At 35.7% G+C, this 19,380-nt stretch overlaps 1 protein-coding gene across 1 annotated transcript in view; it reads right to left on the bottom strand.

The window, feature by feature from the left end:
- Positions 1 to 522: 522 nt before the first annotated feature.
- LOC145277058 (uncharacterized) overlaps positions 523 to 19,380 on the bottom strand; it is a 463,659-nt gene continuing 444,801 nt past the window's right edge. Inside the window, exon 7 of the mRNA XM_080128731.1 lies at positions 523 to 710. Coding sequence (XP_079984857.1) covers positions 694 to 710 — 17 coding nt within the window. The 3' untranslated portion in view covers positions 523 to 693. The remainder of the gene's footprint in view (positions 711 to 19,380) is intronic.

Below are 19,380 nucleotides of genomic sequence, written 5' to 3'. Positions count from 1 at the left end.
CTATCCTTGTTTTATCGTTATTTCCATCGCAGGTGCTCGTCTAAACTCCAATCTCTGGTCCCCCCTCGCCAATTTTTCACGAAAAACACCCGTCTAGCTGAATCCACTGTGAAAAATTTCCCCCACTCTTTATCTGTGTCTAAATCAAAACGTGGATTCCATGAACAAAGCTTCTTTCTTAGAACTGCACGCCTGTGAAACTTTGTTCCGTCTGCCTGCTTGCCACCAGACTACAGCTTGGATGTCTTCAAGTCCAACGTTAACAAATTCCTAATGAACCGCCCCCTTAAGTAAACACTTCATCAAATCTCCACACTAATGTAATATACTTGCAATAACCCTTATCCCTGAGTGGCTTCTGGGCCTTGATAAGTGTTGATCACTGTGTAAAAAAAAAACAAAAAAAAAACTACAGTTGTCAGAATTGTTCATGAAAAAGAAATTAAAGAATAAATTTAATAAAAATGCAACAATTTATGATTAATAAAAGACAAAAAATAGTTGTAAACATTATCATTAGTTAGTGTTTAAATTTGAAATTAATGTTTATTAATATTTATTTTAAAAATTATCTTGTTAGTGCTCCGTAAAAAAAAACGTTGCCCTGCTCAGGGGCTCCATGGTGTTCTGAAGTTTGGCAAACCCTGGATTAGACTGAAGAGCAAGTTGTTCCGGCAAAGATCGAATTCAAGCTTAGTTGATGAGTTGACCTGAAAAAAAAAAAAAAAAAAAAAAAGAGTAGGTTCTCTAGCATAAATTTCCAGAAAAGGAGTTGCCCCGAAAAGAGCAAGTTTATTTGTATAAAAATGCAGTATGTGAATTTTTATGAAAAGAGCAGGTTTGTTCTGGGATGAAGGAATGGAAATGCCAGTGTCTGGAATGATGACAGCCGCTTGCTGCTGCTGTTGTTCCTGTTTACAAGTGAATGCAACTTCATTACACGGTTCACTAAAATCGTTCCTCAAGGTTGTTTGCGCAGAAAACCCTTAATTTCTATATCTATTCGCCATACCTGCAAGATTGCAGCCGATTACTTCCGACGCCCAGAATAGCAAGGCCCAGCGGCTGCATACGTAGTTAGAGGAGGTGTGGCTCAGAACACACAAACGTTTCACACAAGAAGAGTAAACGTTATCCTTACTCGATGGGGTATATACTTCTCTCCCACTGCAAGAACTGTGACACCAGAGTCAGAAAGTAGGATTTAAAAAGTCAGTGCTCAAGAGAAAGAGCCCTCTGACTCTGCAAAAGATGTATTTGCAGTCCTGTCGGCATTCCTGATAGGGCGCCTCAGGCGATTAGCAATAAACCAACCCCTTCTCAAAGAGAGAAGGCAAAGCCTGGGAGGGTGGACTTCCTAGAACTGCAAAGAACAAATATTACACCGCAATCAGCAGGGATCAGATCATTACAAGAATGGTCTAATCTCTGGTGATTTTGTTTTTGGTGGTGGTGGTGGGGGGGTCGGGGATAAAATTCCTAGCAAAGATATCGTTACTCGATGGATTTGAAGTTCTACGATTGACTCGTGCTGAATTGCTACATACAGAGGCAGAAAGGACGTCGAATCCCGAGGTTATCTCCTGAATTTTCAGTGAACCTCTCTTAATCGGATAGCTCTACTACTACTACTACTACTACTACTGATGATGATGATGATGATGAAAAATAACGTCTTCACTCGAAATTACAGTGGAACCTTTAGATACGAAAGACTATTCTTGCGAAATTTTTAACATGAAACGTGATATGAAAATATTTTTGTCCCTGCATACGAAAATAAAATAATTTTTCAGGATTCGAAAGATACGAGTGAGAGGAAGACTATTTTTCAGGAACCCAATTCTTTGAAAATGTTTTTAAAATCGAGTTTTATTCGATTTCAATTTTTTTTTTTTATAGTAATTTTCTGGAAATATTTGTAGTGATTTTTACTTGGAAAACATCTTTTTTCTTGGACTTAAATTTATCTTTTTCTACCTTAACCCTCATAAATTAAAATTATTTAAAAAATTGAAAAAAAAAAAAATCTACGCATTACATTTTTTTCACCACCTTTGAAGAATATAGATTGAAAAGAGATTTTCTGTTTTGCTGTTTATCGTACACCCTCTTTAATTTTTGTAAGGGTGGGGGGGGAGTTTGTTATTATTGGTCCCCCGGCAAAGGAGGGATTGGACCTAGTAATTTACTCCTGTTCGTCCGTTTGTTTCGTACTTTTCTGAATAACCGCGCCTTGGATTTTTTTTATTTTTTTAATCTGACAAAAACATTGGTCATCGTGAAAGTAAATTTTTGCCAGAACCGGGATAAGTTTGATTGCCCCCCCCCCACCAAGGGGGGTATTATAGGGGTAAAATTGCTCCCAAATCGTTCATCCGTTCATTTGTTTGCACTTTTCTCAATAACCACGCCTTGGATTTTTTTCTTGAAATTTTGCTCAAGCATTAGTTATGGTGAAGGTAAATTTTTCACTCGTGGAGGGGACCACGCATGCTCGGCTTGTTTTTCTTAGAAATTGCAAATTAAGTGTAAGAAAGTAAATAATCCATTTCATTTTGAATCCCCTTAAAATCTAAAAAAAAAATGTGTCATATCTCTCAGTCGTTTTCTATTTAAATAGAATTCTATATTTGAATGTCAAAGAAAAGTAAAAAAAATAAATTGCACGTAAACAGTTAGGTACTATTTGGCTTTTATTTCATTCTGATTTTTCCCGTTTTATAGAATTTAATTTGTGTTTTCATAGATCTTGGAAGAGATTAGACGATTTATGCGTAAAACACCTTTCAGAATACGAAAATTTCCAAGATACAAAAGCCAAACCGGAACCAATTAATTTCGTATCTCGAGGTTCCACTGTATCTTAAATGAAGCTCTACCATAAGAGTTAATTTTATTGTATTATTTAGTACATCTAATCCCTCTCTCTCTCTCTCTCTCTCTCTCTCTCTCTCTCTCTCTCCCTCCCTCTTTCGCCTTCTTTATAGGAACAAACTAACCAATAAGTCTCGGGCCTTACATATACATAGCGCCACTAACAAAAATTCCATATGATTTTTATATAAAATACCAACATTCGAATATAACGTGTCAAAAGCTGAGTACAACTGAATTATTAATTTACAAATTACAGTTATTTAAATGAATCTGTTGTTGCAACTTTGCAAAATAATTAAAAATTCTTAATTTCTTGCGTTGATAAAGAATTGCTTTCTGACGAGAAAAATACTATTCAAGCAAGGCAATAGTGTGATAAATGTTGTTCAGATTCTGCCTCAACGGGGTTAAGGAGTGGTATGCTGACTTCGAATGCCGTCTTATAGACACACATGATGTTGGTCGTCCAAATTCGGAAAAATAAAAGTCCACAAACTCATTACGATCGATTAAGTTGAGTCAGATAGCAGAGGAGTTCAAGATATTCAGCATTTTGCATGAATCAATGAAAAAAAACTATTAATAATAATAAAAAAAAAAAACTGTGTTCAAGGTGGGTGCTGCGTTTACATACAGTTGATCAAAAGCAACAATAGCGCGTCGACAATTCAAAGCATCGCTTATAACTGTTTCAACGCAAGAAAAAATGACAATAGATAAAGCATGAATCCCTCATTTCATTCCAGAGTCAAATCGGCGGTCAACTGAGTAGACAGCAGCAGATAAAAGCCGTTCAAAGTGACCAATGACCAAAGACACAAACATTATTATGCAAAGTTTTGACCTCTAGATTTTTTCCAGACGTTACTTGCCGTTTTCAGATTTCAAAAGAATCCAACAAGAGAAATGATATGTTCATCAACGTCTCCTCTTTATTTTAAGACTAGCTCGGGATGATTAAATTGGAGAAAATAAAATACCAGTACAATATTTTAAAATATCGATGCATCCATTCAGTCTCGAGAGACAAAGTATACGCCCTGTAGGGGCAACTGCGCGTGTAATTGTGTGGCAAGAGTTGCTCAATCTCAAACCGCATCTCTCTTGAATCGACACTACTTGAGTCCAGTGGCAAGGAGAAGTCCAGGATGGCTGGAAACAATGCCGAGATAAGCAGAGAGCACATACAGCACCTGGAAGTCCCAAATGGTCACCAATCTGTTACTGGCCAGGCTCATCGTTGCTTACCTTCGGTGATCTGACGGAAACTGGCGTGCCAAACGTGATTAAAATATGAAATTTAAAATATACTTGTTCTGAAAATGATGTCTTTATTCTATTTCAGAACGAAAAAGACATTGGCTAACAAAATGTTTATAGCGTTGCGGAGTGAGTGAGATTTTTGTTAACGTTATATAGCCGATTAGGTATTTCCAAAGATTTGATGTAATTAATGTTAACTGTAATCTCTGAACGTATATATCATGGACAAAATAGGGTAGGGTAGAGCGGTAGCCCTCAATATATCCTAAGGCTTTTGACAGGGTATGGCACGATGGTCTTCTAAGGAAAATTAGATCATATGGTATCACTGGAAGAATACATAATGTAATTAAATCCTTCTTAAGTAAGAGAAAAATCCAGGTTGTCCTCGACGGTCGTACATCTAAACAATCTATCTATATATCTATGAAAGTGAACGTGTCTGTCTGTGTGTGTATCTGTGTGTCTGTGTGTGTACATTCCCCTACGCAATAACTCTGTCAATTTCTAATCTGCAGACTCGAAATTTAATATTCAGGGCACTGAGATTTGGGGAAATCGATGTGATCGGTTTTCGGCCAGAAATTTAGCGATTAAGGGGCCAAAGTTCAACGATTTGACCTTTGAGACCTCTACCAAACTCCTCCGACAATTTTGGGTCTAAACACTTGAAATTTTAGATATAGGTTCATTGGACATGGATCTAACTTAACTTGATTTCAGCCCAAAACAATAAATTTTAAGGGGTCATAATAGGGGTCAAATTTAAAAAATTGACCGCTTTTTTATTTATTTATTTTTTTTCTCAACGTACATCTCCAAATACCCGGGCAACGCCGGGCACTCATGCTAGTCTATCTCTCTCTATATATAAAAGTGAAAGTGTCTGTGTGTCTGTGTATCTGTGTATCTGTGTGTCTGTGTACATTTCCATACGCAATAACTCTGTCAATTTTTAGTCTAAAGACTCGAAATTTGATATACAGGGTACTGAGATTTGGAAAAATCGATGTGATCGGGGTTCGGCCAGGAATTTCGCTGGTAAGGGGTCAAAGTTGAACAATTTGACCTTTGAGAACTCTACCAAACCCCCCCGACAATTTTGGGTCTAAACACTTGACATTTTAGATATTGGTTCCTTGGACATGGATCTAACTTAATAACTTGATATGAGCCCAAAACAATAAATTTTAAGGGGTCATAATAGGGGTCAAAGTTTTTAAAAAATTACCGTTTTTTGTTTTGTGTGGCTCAGCATATACCTCCAAACACCCGGGCAACGCCGGGCACCCATTGCTAGTATATTTATAAAAGTTAACGTGTCTATCTGTGTGTCTGTGTACATTTCCCTACGCAATAACTCTGTCAATTTTGAGTCTACAGACTGGAAATTTGATATACAGGGTACTGATATTTGGGAAAATCGATGTGATCGGTTTTTGGCCAGAAATTTGTCGATTAAGGGATCAAAGTTGAACGATTTGACCTTTGAGAACTCTACCAAACTCCCCTAACAATTTTTGGTCTACACACTTGAAATTTTAGATATAGGTTCCTTGGACATGGATCTAACTTAATAACTTGATTTGAGCCCAAAACAATAAATTTTAAGGGTTCATAATAGGGGTCAAAGTTAAAAAATTTTTTTACCTCTGCGGTCTCTTCCAAATTACTCAGACAATTACTGGTCTAAATATTTGAAATTTTACATAAAGGGTATTCAGAGATAGGGCAAGCTTTTTCATCAGTTTGGGTCGAAAATTTTTAGCTACCAATATATAAATGTATGTATGTATGTCTGTTTACATGTCTGCCTTAAACTTTTAATAGAGGCGAAGGATTTTACCAAGATCAGTATCATTTTAAAGTTCGATCTTTCATACGACACATATCGAAAAATTGGCTAAAAACATTAATATCTTCTCCTTCAACTAGGCACTTTTCTACAGGGGGGGGGGTCACTTTTTTCGCCGATATTTTTTAAAGTTATCCTCTCCTTTAGATTGTCTAGCCTTAATTTTTAAAAATATCGCTTCCAGTTTGGCGGTGATCGTAACAGCATAAACGTTAGGTTTTACCCCGTTCTTTTCCTCCTTTGCGGTACGGGTTCGAGCCTGCCTTCCTACTACCAGTTTTTTTATGCTTAACATACACATCCAAACACCCGGGCAACGCCGGGCTGAAATGCTAGTATATCTATAAACGTGAACGTGTCTGTGTATCTGTCTGTCTGTGTGTCTGTCTGTCTGTGTGTCTGTCTGTGTTTGTACAATTCCCTACGCAATAACTCTGTCAATTTTTAGTCTATAGACTCGAAATTTTATATACAGGGTACTGATGTGATCGATTTTCGGCCAGAAAATTAGCTGTTAAGGGGTCAAAGTTGAACGATTTGACCTTTGAGAACTCTACCAAACTCATCCGACAATTTTGGGTCTAAACACTTGAAATTTTAGATATAGGTTCCTTGGACATGGATCTAACTTATAACTTGATTTGAGCCCAAAACAATAAATTTTAAGGGGTCATAATAGGGGTAAAAGTTTAAAAAAAAAATAGACCGCTTTTTTTTTTTGCTCAACATACACCTCCAAACACCCAGGCAACGCCGGGCTGAAATGCTAGTATGATATAAATGCAGGAGCCTCTCATAGGTCTACCCTTGGACCTTTATTATTCTTGAGATTCATAAATGATCTCCCTGATAAAATTGTTTCTGAGATTGGTATATTTGCTGATGACACCACACTCTATAGCAGGCAGGAGGGGAAAACAAATAAACACATATCTAAGGAAATAGCACAAACACTAGAGGATGACCTCCAATCTCTAGTGGAATAGGGACAAAAATGGATGATCACATTCAATGTTGCCGTAACTAAGCTTGTTTCCTTCAATAATTACAAGAAACCTTCTCTATCACCAATGTGAAGTGCACATTACTCGAAAGTACTTCCATTAAACTCGTCGGCCTAACGTTTACAGGGAACATGAACTGGAATAGATACATTGAGAGCATTGCCAAGGCTGCTGCGAAGAAGGTGGACTCTTTCTACCGTGCTAGAAAGCTACTTACGTTTGAAAGTATCTTGTACCTCTATAATGTTAATGTAGACATTGGTTACCTCCCTTGCTTCAGTTACATGGTTACCTCCCTTGCTTGTGGTAATATAAATAGGAGTCGGCCATCTTGGTTTAGTCAGTTCGTTCATACAGTTTAGACAGACTACAAGTGTCTTAACAAATGGTAGCAGAGATATCCCTCTGTGTGCGACAAAACGAAAAAAAAAAAAAAAAAAAAAAATTTTTTTTTTTTGTACAGCTTGTCTGTAGCACTAGACAGATCGGATTATGCTGATGAAGATTATGCTACCGGAGACCAAATCTATTATCGGAGGCAGGGTTTTAAAGGATGGCGTGGTCCAGCAAAAGTGTTAGGCAGAGAAGGCCAGTTTGTCTTAATCAGACATGGCGGAGCATTTTATAGGATGCATCCGTGCCAATTGATGAAAGTGAATAAAAAACATGAACACCTATGAAGTATTTGAATGTGTGCCATACACAGGTCAAAAAACAATATCCACAAGATGGGTGATTACTGAAAAATTCAAGGATAATCAGAAAACAATGAAAGCTCGCCTTGTAGCACGAGGCTATGAAGAAAATAGTAATCTGAAAACGGACTCCCCAACATGTAGCCGTGAAGCTATGCGAATGGTCATGCTAACCGCATCAATAAAGAATTGGATGCTGCAGACCATAGATTTTACCTCAGCCTTTTTGCAAGGTGGTATTTTAGAGAGAGATGTGTACCTGAGGCCACCATCTGATGTTTGTCCTAAATCTCAAGTGTGGAAATTAAAAAGATGCATCTATGGATTGAATGATGCTCCACGGGCATGGTACAAGAGAGTTACTCAGGCTTTGATTGAATTAAAAGGAGTAGCAAGTGCTTATGATAATGCATTGTTTTTGTGGCATGATATTAAAGGAAATTTGACTGGAATTCTTGCTATGCACGTGGATGATTTTGTTTTCTGTGGAAACACAGAGTTTGAAAGGGATGTGATTGCAACATTGAAAGAAAAATTTAAGGTGGGATATCATGAAAGTGGAACATTCAAATATGTTGGACTGAATGTTAATCAACAGGAAAATGGGATCACTGTAGAACAAGATCTATATGTATCTTCCATATCTCCAATAGAAATAAGCAAAGGGAGGATACTGAGGAAAAATGATGAACTGAATGAAGAAGAAAAGCATGAGTTGAAGAGACTTGCAGGTCAGATGATGTGGGTTTCAACTCAAACACGCCCTGATATAGCTTTTGATGTGTGTAAAATGAGCAACACTGGAAAGCATCCCAAAGTAAAAGCCTTATTTGAGGCGAATAAAGCCTTATCAAAATTGAAATCCAAGAAGGGTTCTATAACATTTCCAAAATTGGGAAAACCCTCAGATTTACACATTTTGTGTTATACTGATGCCTCTTATGCCAGTCTGGAAGATGGATCTTCACAGGGTGGTTTTGTTGTCTTTATTGGAGGAAGTACTGACAAAATGGCCCCCATGTGTTGGGCGTCAAAGAAATTGGACAGAGTGACAAAAAGCCCATTGGCCTCAGAGACTCTTGCTCTGAATGAGGGAGCTGATGCTGGTGTTTTGACTGCGGTTATGATACAAGAGGTATTTCAGTTATCTAAATTGCCAGACGTTCTCTGCAAGACAGATAATGCATCACTTGTGGAGACATTGAATTCCAACAATCTGGTAAGCGATCGACGATTGAGAATAGATGTAGCAAGGCTGAAGGAAATGAAGAGTAGAGGAGAGATACAGATAGAATGGATCAAGGGTTGTGATCAGGTCTCTGATTGTTTGACCAAGGCAGGAGCTTCGTCTGAGCTTCTAAGGGACTTGTTAAATCAGAAATAAATTATTCACTTGAGGACAGCAGCAATGTTAATGTAGACATTGGTTACCTCCCTTGCTTCAGTTACATGGTTACCTCCCTTGCTTGTGGTGATATAAATAGGAGTCGGCCATCTTGGTTTAGTCAGTTCGTTCGTACAGTTTAGACAGACTACAAGTGTCTTAACATATAAGGCCACCATTCACTCATGTATGGAGTACTGTTGTCACGTTTGGGCTGGTGCATCTGTTACTTGTCTCTCACTTCTTGACAAGGTTCAAAAGAGAATCGCCAACCTGATAGGTCCTGAACTGTCATCCAGGCTTCAGCCTCTGTCCCATCGACGAAATGTTGCATCTCTCTGCCTGTTGTACAAATACTTTAATGGTGAATGCTCTGACGAACTACAAGCACTTGTATCCCCTTGACGTGAACACCCCTGACAACCCAACAAGTAGCCAAATCCCACCTCTTCACATTAGAGATCCCTAGGTGTAAGAAAGTCTTTTACTCCAGTAGTTTCTTTCCCAGAACTACTAAACTTTGGAACTCCCTTCCGGGATTCTGCTTTCCCAACTGTGCTGACATGCAGAAGTTCAAGTGTAATGTGAACAGACCTCTTGCTACTCATCTCCCTTTATAATACCCCTGCAACTTATGTCCCTGATAGTAGCCATCTATTTAAAAGTAGTACTGTGCCTTGTTTGAAGTGAAAATTTTGAATAAATAAATAAAAATAAATGAATAAAATAAATATAGCTGTTATAATTCAAATGTATATGTGTGATTGTAAATGAAATGAGTGTGTCTTTGTTTTGTTATTTATTGATTATATATATATTAATTATTACAGGTAATATTTTAATAGTGTAAGTGAGTTTACCTGTGTTTAAATCTAAATTGCGTTCTTTTAATATAAGTTTGCTTATTAAAGGCAACAAATTGTAGGAACCCCCGCACTATTTAAATGCTATAGACATTTTAAAATGCCAACAACCCTTTTTGTTCTGAAATAGAACAAAGACATTATTTCAACAAGAACATTTTCAAATATTGTACTGGTATTTTATTTTCTTCAATTTAATCAGCCAAAAGAAATCTTGAAATAAAAACGAAACGTTGATAAACATATTAATTGATTTGTTCCGTTTTCATCTCTCACTCTCTCTCTCTCTTTCTCTCTCTCGATCTCTCTTTCCACCACATATATATATATATATATATATATATATATATATATATATATATATATATATATATATATATATATATATATGAGGCTCCCTCAGTCTTTGCCAGACTATAGTTACCCATGAAGGGGTGCCTGCGCGTGAAAGTCTTATTGTCAGGAGGTGCGCAATCTCCAACCACACCTCTCCTGAGTCGACATTGTTAAGTACCAGAGGCAAGTGAAAGTGAAGTGCACAAGACGACTAGAAACAAATGCCGAGATAAGCGGAGAGTACTAACCAGGCTCGCCGTTGCTTAACTTCAGTGATCTGACGAGAACCGGTGTGTCAACGCGATTATGCCATATATATATAAAAAACACAAAAAAAGAAAAAAAACGGGCCCTGTGTACACTTTATGTGATATCTCCTTTATTTATTCACCGATTGCCCTTATTTTACAGGACATGGCAGAATCAACAACCATGAGTACACCAAGACCCCAGTGGGAGCTGGGACAAAGAATACACTGTGTTAAATTTTATTACAAAATAGGCTCGTTTAAGAAAACCCAGGACAGTTTCATGCGTCAGTTCGAATGTGAAAAGGCTCCATCCAAAAGCATAATTCAGAACTGGGTGGGTCACTTTGAGAAGTATGGGACCGTGGAGAACCTCAACGCTGCCAGAGAGAACTGTTCAAGCCACTCGGGACGTCCTAAGAAGCGAACAGCCGAGCTGGTCGAAAGAGTGAGAGAGTCTCTCAAGCAGAGTCCGAAACGCTCTGTGCGTAAGCAAAGTCAGTCCCTCGGTATGTCCCGTGAGACTTACAGGAGAGTGCTGGTGAACGATATCAGGGCTTACCCATACAGAATACAGACGCTGCAGACCTTTACAGCTTCAGACAAGAGGCAGAGGAGGGATATGGCAGTCAAGATGCTCGAGAAGATCGAGGCGACACCAAGTTTCCTTAACCTCCTTTGAACCTCAGATGAAGCCCATTTCCATCTTGATGGAAAGGCGAACTCCAAGACAAATGTCTTCTGGGGGTCCTCCAGACCCAATGAAGTAGCCACCAAGCCCCTGCACTCTCCTAAGTGCATGGTGTGGGCTGCAATCTCGGTCAGAGGCATCATCGGACCAATCTTCATCGAAGAATCTGGCGCAGCAGTGACAGTCACCAAGGAGCGGTATCTGGAGGTCCTCAAAACCTTCAAGAGTGAGCTTCAGACCATCTACCCGTCGCTCATGAGCAAGTTCTGGTTCCAGCAGGAAGGAGCAAGTTCTCACACCTCAAAAGATTTGCCAAAAGAGAACTTCGGAAGCCGAGTGATCAGTCTCAAGACTGATTTTGAGTGGGCACCCCATAGCCCGGACCTAAGCCCCCCAGATTTTTTTCTTTGGGGTTATATTAAGGATAGAGTCACGCAGGGAATCCCAGAACCATCACGGAACTCAAGGAAGCCATCAGGGAGGAGATGAGAGCCATTACCAATTCGGTCTGTAAAAACGTCATGGACAACTTCGTGCTGCGCCTCAAGAAATGCATGGAGCTAAATGGAGGCCATCTAGAACATATGCTGTAGAACCGAGATAAAAAGGCCAAATACCCTAGTGTTTTGATGTGATGTTTTGAATATAATAAACTAGTTATGACCAAAGTTTCATTTCATTCGGACAAAATACTAAGAAACGGGGCCTAATTAGAGTTGGATCCCATTTTTGGGGGGTCACCCTATATATATATATATATATATATATATATATATATAATAAATGAAAAAAGTTATATTTAAAAATTCGTGATGTTTACCTTCTTATAATTTATTCCTTTAATTCAGTTGACTTATACAATTCTTGACAGTATCTGTTTCGTTACGCGAAATCAGTCACTTAACTATTATATCAATCAGTGAATCTATTATGCCCTTAACTCATCAGAAGAAATAGCAACAATCAATCCGTCAAAAGAAAATGAAGTATGATTTGACATGATTAAAATCCGAAAATTGGAAGAGAAGCTGCAAATACTTTTATATTTTCCATTACGCCATATTGAATTTTTATCATACAAAGTCATTAAACCCAACTATTCGTACTAACAATATACATTAATACATGAATCTTCTACCAAAATGTTCTATTTAATAATTAGTAAATTTATTAATTTTAATTTGTGTAAAGATACTTATGAAAATAATATCAATAAATCATAAACTATTATACATGTTTGTATATGCGATTCTAAACTAAGCTAAAAAAAACAAACAAACAAAAAACCATTGATCATTTCGGTTATCATAACTAATTAATTGATTGGAATTGAAAACCATACACAATTCAATTCAGTTGGCTATTATATATATATATATATATATATATATATATATATATATATATATATATATATATATTGGTTAAAGGGAAAATTATTCCCAACTGGCATTCAGGTAAAAATGCACTTTCGTAAATAATTGAATTCATTCAAAAATTCAAAAACGTATCGCGAAAAAAACCCAAAACAAAACAAATAACATCTCTCTCTCTCTATATATATATATATCAATGCGCGCGCGCACACACACACACACACACACACACACACACACACACACACACACATATATATATGTATATATATATTTATATACTAACTGTTTTTGTCGGCTTGCTATTGATTCGCAAAGTTCGTTAATTGAAATATTCGAAACATCAATTTAAAATGATAAACATTTAATTTATAAGTTTGTTGTAAACACGAAATAATATATTTCTTTTTTATTCATAAAGATAGCTAAACAGATTTATCTTTTATAAGTGAATAAAAAGTGTTCCGAAACTAAAACCTCCTTTAGGACTGCCAGCAATCAGTGCAAAAACGTTATAGAACTGAGGATTGGCTCCCAAGAGTTTCGGCATATAACAGACAGGATTCTAAACAGATGCGTATAATCTATCCCAACCATCATCAATGGACCTAAGGTGATTACGTCAGCATCTGATTATGCCAAACTCTTTGCTAAGAAATTAGCATCAAACTCCATCCTGTGCGATCAGGACCGCTTACTCCTTGATTTTCTCCCGACGACTGAAATTAATCTGGCCGACATCCTGTATCTGTAGCGACGTTGTCAGATTTATAAAGAACCTTGATTCCAGCAAAGCAACTGGCCCTGGCAAATTCCAAACATAGTAATCAAAAAGCTGCAACCGGAACTAGCTCCTATGCATGCAAAGCTATTTAAGCGTGGCTTTCAGGAGAGATGCTTTCTAACATCTTGGAAAACTTCGGCAGTTTGCACAGTATTTTAAAAAACACTGGAGATGGGTCTTCTGAATCTCAGTACAGACCGATTAGTCCTTTATGCACCATGAGTAATTTGCTTGTGCCCGTGATAGATAGAGAAGTTAACAACTACCTCAGCAAATACAACCTATTTCGTGGGAAGCAATATGGCTTCCGTACTGCGAGATCTACAGCTAATTTGCTGCCGGTAATGTGACACGTGATCAACAATTCTATTGACGGTGCCTATCTCCAAGTTTCTTCATATATCTAAGAAATTCAATACGTTTTGGCATAAAGGTCTACTTCAAAAAATTCCATCTACAGAATAGCTGGAAATATCCTCTCAACTATCAAATCTTTTCTTTCTGATAGGTTTATTAAAGTAGTCGTTGATGGGCAGAAATCCGAAGCTTACAGTATTAACGCTGACATGCTTCATGGATCCATTCTGGGTTGAATTCTCTTCCTGATCTTCATCAATGATCTCCCAAGTCATATTTTCCGATCATTTATGCAGGCGATACTATCATATATGGCAACACTTCAAAGGCCGGCAAAGCCCAAAATCTTTTTTGGTTCTCTCTCTTCCGAACTTGAGCATGCAGTACAATTGGGTAAATAATGTCTAGTTAGCTTTAATGCTCCCAATCTTTTAACCACACGCACTCTGATCCCCACGTGGCCCCAATTGAGATGAACGGCTCTCGCCTTGAGGAAGTACCCTGCTTTTACAAACCTCTGGGATTGAATTTCACTTACGACATGAAATAGAAGACTTGCATCAGATTTGTTGTCAAAGCCGCTGGAAAAAAATGATTGGATCATTCTACTGCTCCAGAAAGTATCCCACTTCCGACGCAATTCTCTACCTGTACAAGAGTCAAATACGCCCTAAGATACTGTACTAAGATAAGTACTGTTGCAACATACTTGACGAAGCTGTAAAGAACACCCTTTCTTGCTTTGACAGGGTACAAAGCCGTCTTCGAAATCTAGTGAGCGATGACCTTTTTGCCTTCTTGATTCCTTTTTTTCATAGAAGTAAGATTGTAAAACAAATACCCGTCTAGCTATAACAACTGTCGATAATTTCCCATACTCTCTATCAGTGCTTAAAGCTAAACGCAAATTTCATGAGCAAAGTTTTTTTCCACAAAACTCTCCATCTGTAGAACGCAATACCGTGGATCTGCTTTTCAGCTGACTATAACATGGCCGTTTTCAAGTTTGATATAAACAAGTTCTTGAAAAGCCGTCCTCTTAAATAATAAAATCTTACCCATGTTCCACCATTACTGATCATCACAGTGATGTCGCACATTCTACCCGATAATCATTAATCCTTATCCCTGAGTTGCTCTCAAACCTTGATAAGCGATGAAAAGTAAGAAATGCCTAAGAAAGTAAGAAATATATCTGCCTTTTCAGTTGCAAGTGAGAAATAGATCGCAACTTATTGAAAATGAAGTCACTCCAGCTAAATAACGAAATATTTGAACGCGTATTTTAAATAGTTGATCAGAAAATAAAATAATTTAGCGAAATACAACTATTTGTTATAAAAAAAATTTCAAAGCAATCAATAACTTTAAAACAATAAAAAAGAAGTTAATGAATAAGATGTACTTTTTCAAAGCTAATATGCAAATTAATTAACCTTGCAACAGATATTATATATACATAAGCAGTATATAAGAGAGACGGGGTATTGTGTTAATTGAATGAACTTGAAATAGTGCATTTTTAGTAATAGGTCTAACTTTTGTACGCGTGCGCACACACACACACGCACACATATATATATATATATATATATATATATATATATATATATATATATATATATATATATAAGTACAAAGTAATGTTAAACTTTCTTTCCTTATTGAATAAGTTTTAAACAAAACTTTTTTTAAATCACATAAATAGGTTAGCCGATATTTTTTGTAAATAAACAAAGCAAATTCCAGATACGAAACTAACATAGAATCGCAATAACTTAGTTGATTAGTCTGGATTAGAAAAAATAATTTAAATTAAATAAAGACATAAATGAATTTAATTTAAGGAATTCAATGAATAGTATTAATAAAACATATTAAATGGACATAGGTAATTAGTGGTAACATTGTATGATAATTTGTTTGAAAAATGTTTTAAATGGAGATACGAAAATAGGTAAATATATAAATCTAAACAAAAATACTTTGCAAGGATAGGTAAAATATTTTCATTTGTTTTCTTTTCCTTATAAGGGAAATGGTTTCCATAATGTTTTTGTTTTTTTTTTACAAGGAAGTCACACCTTATCAAGGCCCGGAGGCCACTCGGGAATATATGTTTTATTGTTAAAGTGTTTTTTTTATTCAATAAGTCTGAAGAAAGGCTGTTCTTGTGAAAATTTTCAAACGACATAATGTTTGAATTTGTCCGAATAGTCTTGAAACACTTGTAACTAACGATGAAATACACTATTTGTTGCTATCAATCCATTTTTTGATATCTTGTTTTTTTGTTAAAACAAATATATATATATATATATATATATATATATATATATATATATATATATATATATATATATAGGGTGACCCCAATAAAACAAAAGCTAAATGGAGGCCATCTAGAACATATGCTGTAGAACGGAGTAAAAAAGGCCAAAGACCCTAGTGTTTTGATGTGATGTTTAGAATATAATAAACTAGTTATGACCAAAGTTTCATTTCATTCGAACAAAACATTAAGAAACGGGTCCTAATTAGAGTTGGGGCCCGTTTTTTGGGGTTACCCTGTATATATATATATATATATATATATATGTATATATATATATATATATATATATATATATATATATATATATATATATATGTGTGTGTGTGTGTGTGTGTGTGTGTGTGTGTGTGTGTGTGTGTGTGTGTGTATTAGAATACGCGTGTCTCTTTGGATCAGTATATGTTACATCTAGCTATAAAATAGTTAGTATACAGAATTAATGTATAAGTGTGATACTAGTGACGGATAAACATCACGTAAATTGATCAAGTAGTTTTTTTAGCAAAAGAAAAATATTTTTGCCCAAGTATATTTAAATGAAAAGTTATAGATAGATAGATAGATAGGTAGATAGATTACTGTAAGTCGTTTCAACATTAAATATAATTATATTCCCAACATATGTGTGTGCGTGATTATCGTGACACGCTTTCAACTTAAAATAGTTACATGATTTCTCTTACAAGAAGCCATTTTTTGTTTCTTTTTTATTGTAAAAAAAAAAAAATTAAAATAAAAACCAAATAGGTCACAAATGTTTAGCAATTCACACTTAAACGTGTGCGGCTTTTGGTCTAGATTAGTAGTGACTCATTTTATATTGCAACGTCGCTTTTGTGTTACATAAATGATTAAAATAGTGATTAAAATTGATTATAATTTTTTTATTTATATATTGTTCATTTTTTGAATGCGAAACAAAAATTGAATCTTTTTTTCGGTCATTCAAAATTGTTATTATATAATCTGTATTCTTCGCATACATACAATATTTCAATAAAAATTAGCTACCTTATACAGAATCTGAACCGAACACAGTTTTATAATTTGTTTGTCAATTACAACACTATTTTTTTTAAGTGCAAGTAAAAAGCTAGCCGAAGTATTTTAATTACTTTTGTGATATTAGTTAAAAATGGACCAAATTTAATTATTAATCAAATGCTTCAATCAGTTACTCTTTGTTTGAACAACAACAGCAAAAAAAAAAAACAAAAAACAAAACAAAAAACAAAAAACAACACATTATTTAGACCAAGTAGTTCGTTTGAAAACAATGACAACCACCAGCTGCTCATCTGTTCTTTCTTTACAATTTCTTTTTCGGTTTATTATAAGAAATAGGTAAAAAGACGTATTTTCGAAACCGGAACTCGCAGGCTGGAAAGACGGTTTCATCGTAACAAACCAGCAAGCACATTGATGTAATATATATATATATATATATATATATATATATATATATATATATATATATATATATATATATATATATATATATATATATATATACTAGCAGTTCAACCCGGCTTTGCTCGGGCACTATGTACTGTTCATAACTTTATGCGCATATGTATATATATATTAAAAAGTTTGACTCATGTCCAATTAACGTACATCTAAAATTTTAAGTGTTTGGACCTAAAATTGGCGGAGGAGTTTGGTAGAGTATGCAAAGGTCAATTCTTTCAACTTTAACCTCTTGGCAGCCAAATTCTCACCCAAAACAAATTAAACAGCTTGCTGCATATCTGAATACACTTTATGTAACATTTCAAATGTTTAGATCCAAAATTGGTTGAATAGTTTGCTAGAGACCGCAAAGGAAAAATCTTTTGACCTTTGATTTCCTTGGCATGATCGGTCAAAAATCAATTTAAAAACTTTTCCTATGTCTGAATACACTTTATGTAAAATTTCATATGTTTAGACCTTAAATTGGCTAAGAGATCCAATATTTTTTTTAGCTTTGATCCCAATTTTGACCCCTTAACATTTATTGTTTTGGACTCAAATACAATTTAAAAGTTAGATCCATGTCCAAGTAACCTACATCTAAAATTTCAAGTTTTTAGACCCAAAATTGACGATGGAGTTTGGTAGAGTTTTCAAAGGACAAATCGTTCAACTTTGATCCTTGAGAGCCATACTTCTAGCGGAAAACCGATTAAAAAGATTTTCACAAATCTCAATAGCCCTTATGTTAAATCTCGAGTCTATAGACCGAAAATTGATAGAGTTATTGTGTAGAGAAATGTACACGCGCGTGCGAGCAAGCGTACGCACACACTTATTTTCACTTTTATAGATATACTAGCAGTTCCGCCCGGCTTTTCTCAGGCCCTCTGTATTGTTCATAACTTTGTGTGCATATGTATATACTAAAAAGTGTGAATATGTACGGTAATGTCTTTCTATATAATAGGCTTCCTTAACTACCATATAGAAACGTTGGTTGAGACCACAGACGTCAATTTTTTTAAACTTTGACCCCAATTTTGACACCTTAACATTTATTTTTGAGGGCTCAAATTAAATTAAAATGTTTGATCTATGTCCAAGTAACCTACATCTAAAATTTCAAGTGTTTAGACCCAAAATTGGCGGAGGAGTTTCGTAGAGTCTGTAAAGGTCAACTTTGTAAACGTTGCACACTTGCCAGCCAAATATTCGCCCAAAAACTGATTAAAAAGCTTGCTGCATGCCTGACTACCCTTTATGTAAAATTTCAAATGTTTAGAACCAAAATTGGCTTAATAGTTTGCTAGAGACTGCAAAGGTAAAATCTTTTGAACTTTGACCCGGTGGAAGCGAAATTTTCAGCAAAAAATTGATTAAAAAGCTTGCCCTATGTCTGAATACACTTTATGTAAAATTTATAACGTTTAGACCAAAAATTGGCTGAGTAAGTTGGTTGAGACTGTAGAGGTCAAATTCTTTTAAAACTTTGACCTCAATTATGACCCCTTAACATTTATTGTTTGGGGCTCTAATCAAACTATAAAGTTAGATCCATGTCTAAGTAACCTATATTTAAAATTTCAAGTGTTTAGACCCAAAATTGGCGGAGGAGTTTGGTAGAGTTCTCAAAGGTCACATCGTTACACTTTGACTTCTTATCAGCCAAATTTCTGGGCGAAAACTGATTTCAAAGATTTTCCTAAATCTCAATAGAACTTATGTCATATCTTGAGTCTTTAGACCAAAAATTGACAGAGTTATTTGGTAGGGAAATGTACACAGGCAGACAGACAGAGAGACATTTTCACACACACATACACACACACATGTATATATATATATATATAT

Source organism: Euprymna scolopes, chromosome 1, assembly GCF_053919585.1.
Source record: "Euprymna scolopes isolate OS-2025 chromosome 1, ASM5391958v1, whole genome shotgun sequence".
In the NCBI taxonomy this organism is placed as follows: Eukaryota; Metazoa; Mollusca; class Cephalopoda; order Sepiida; family Sepiolidae; genus Euprymna; species Euprymna scolopes.
This window is presented reverse-complemented; position numbering and strand designations above follow the sequence as displayed.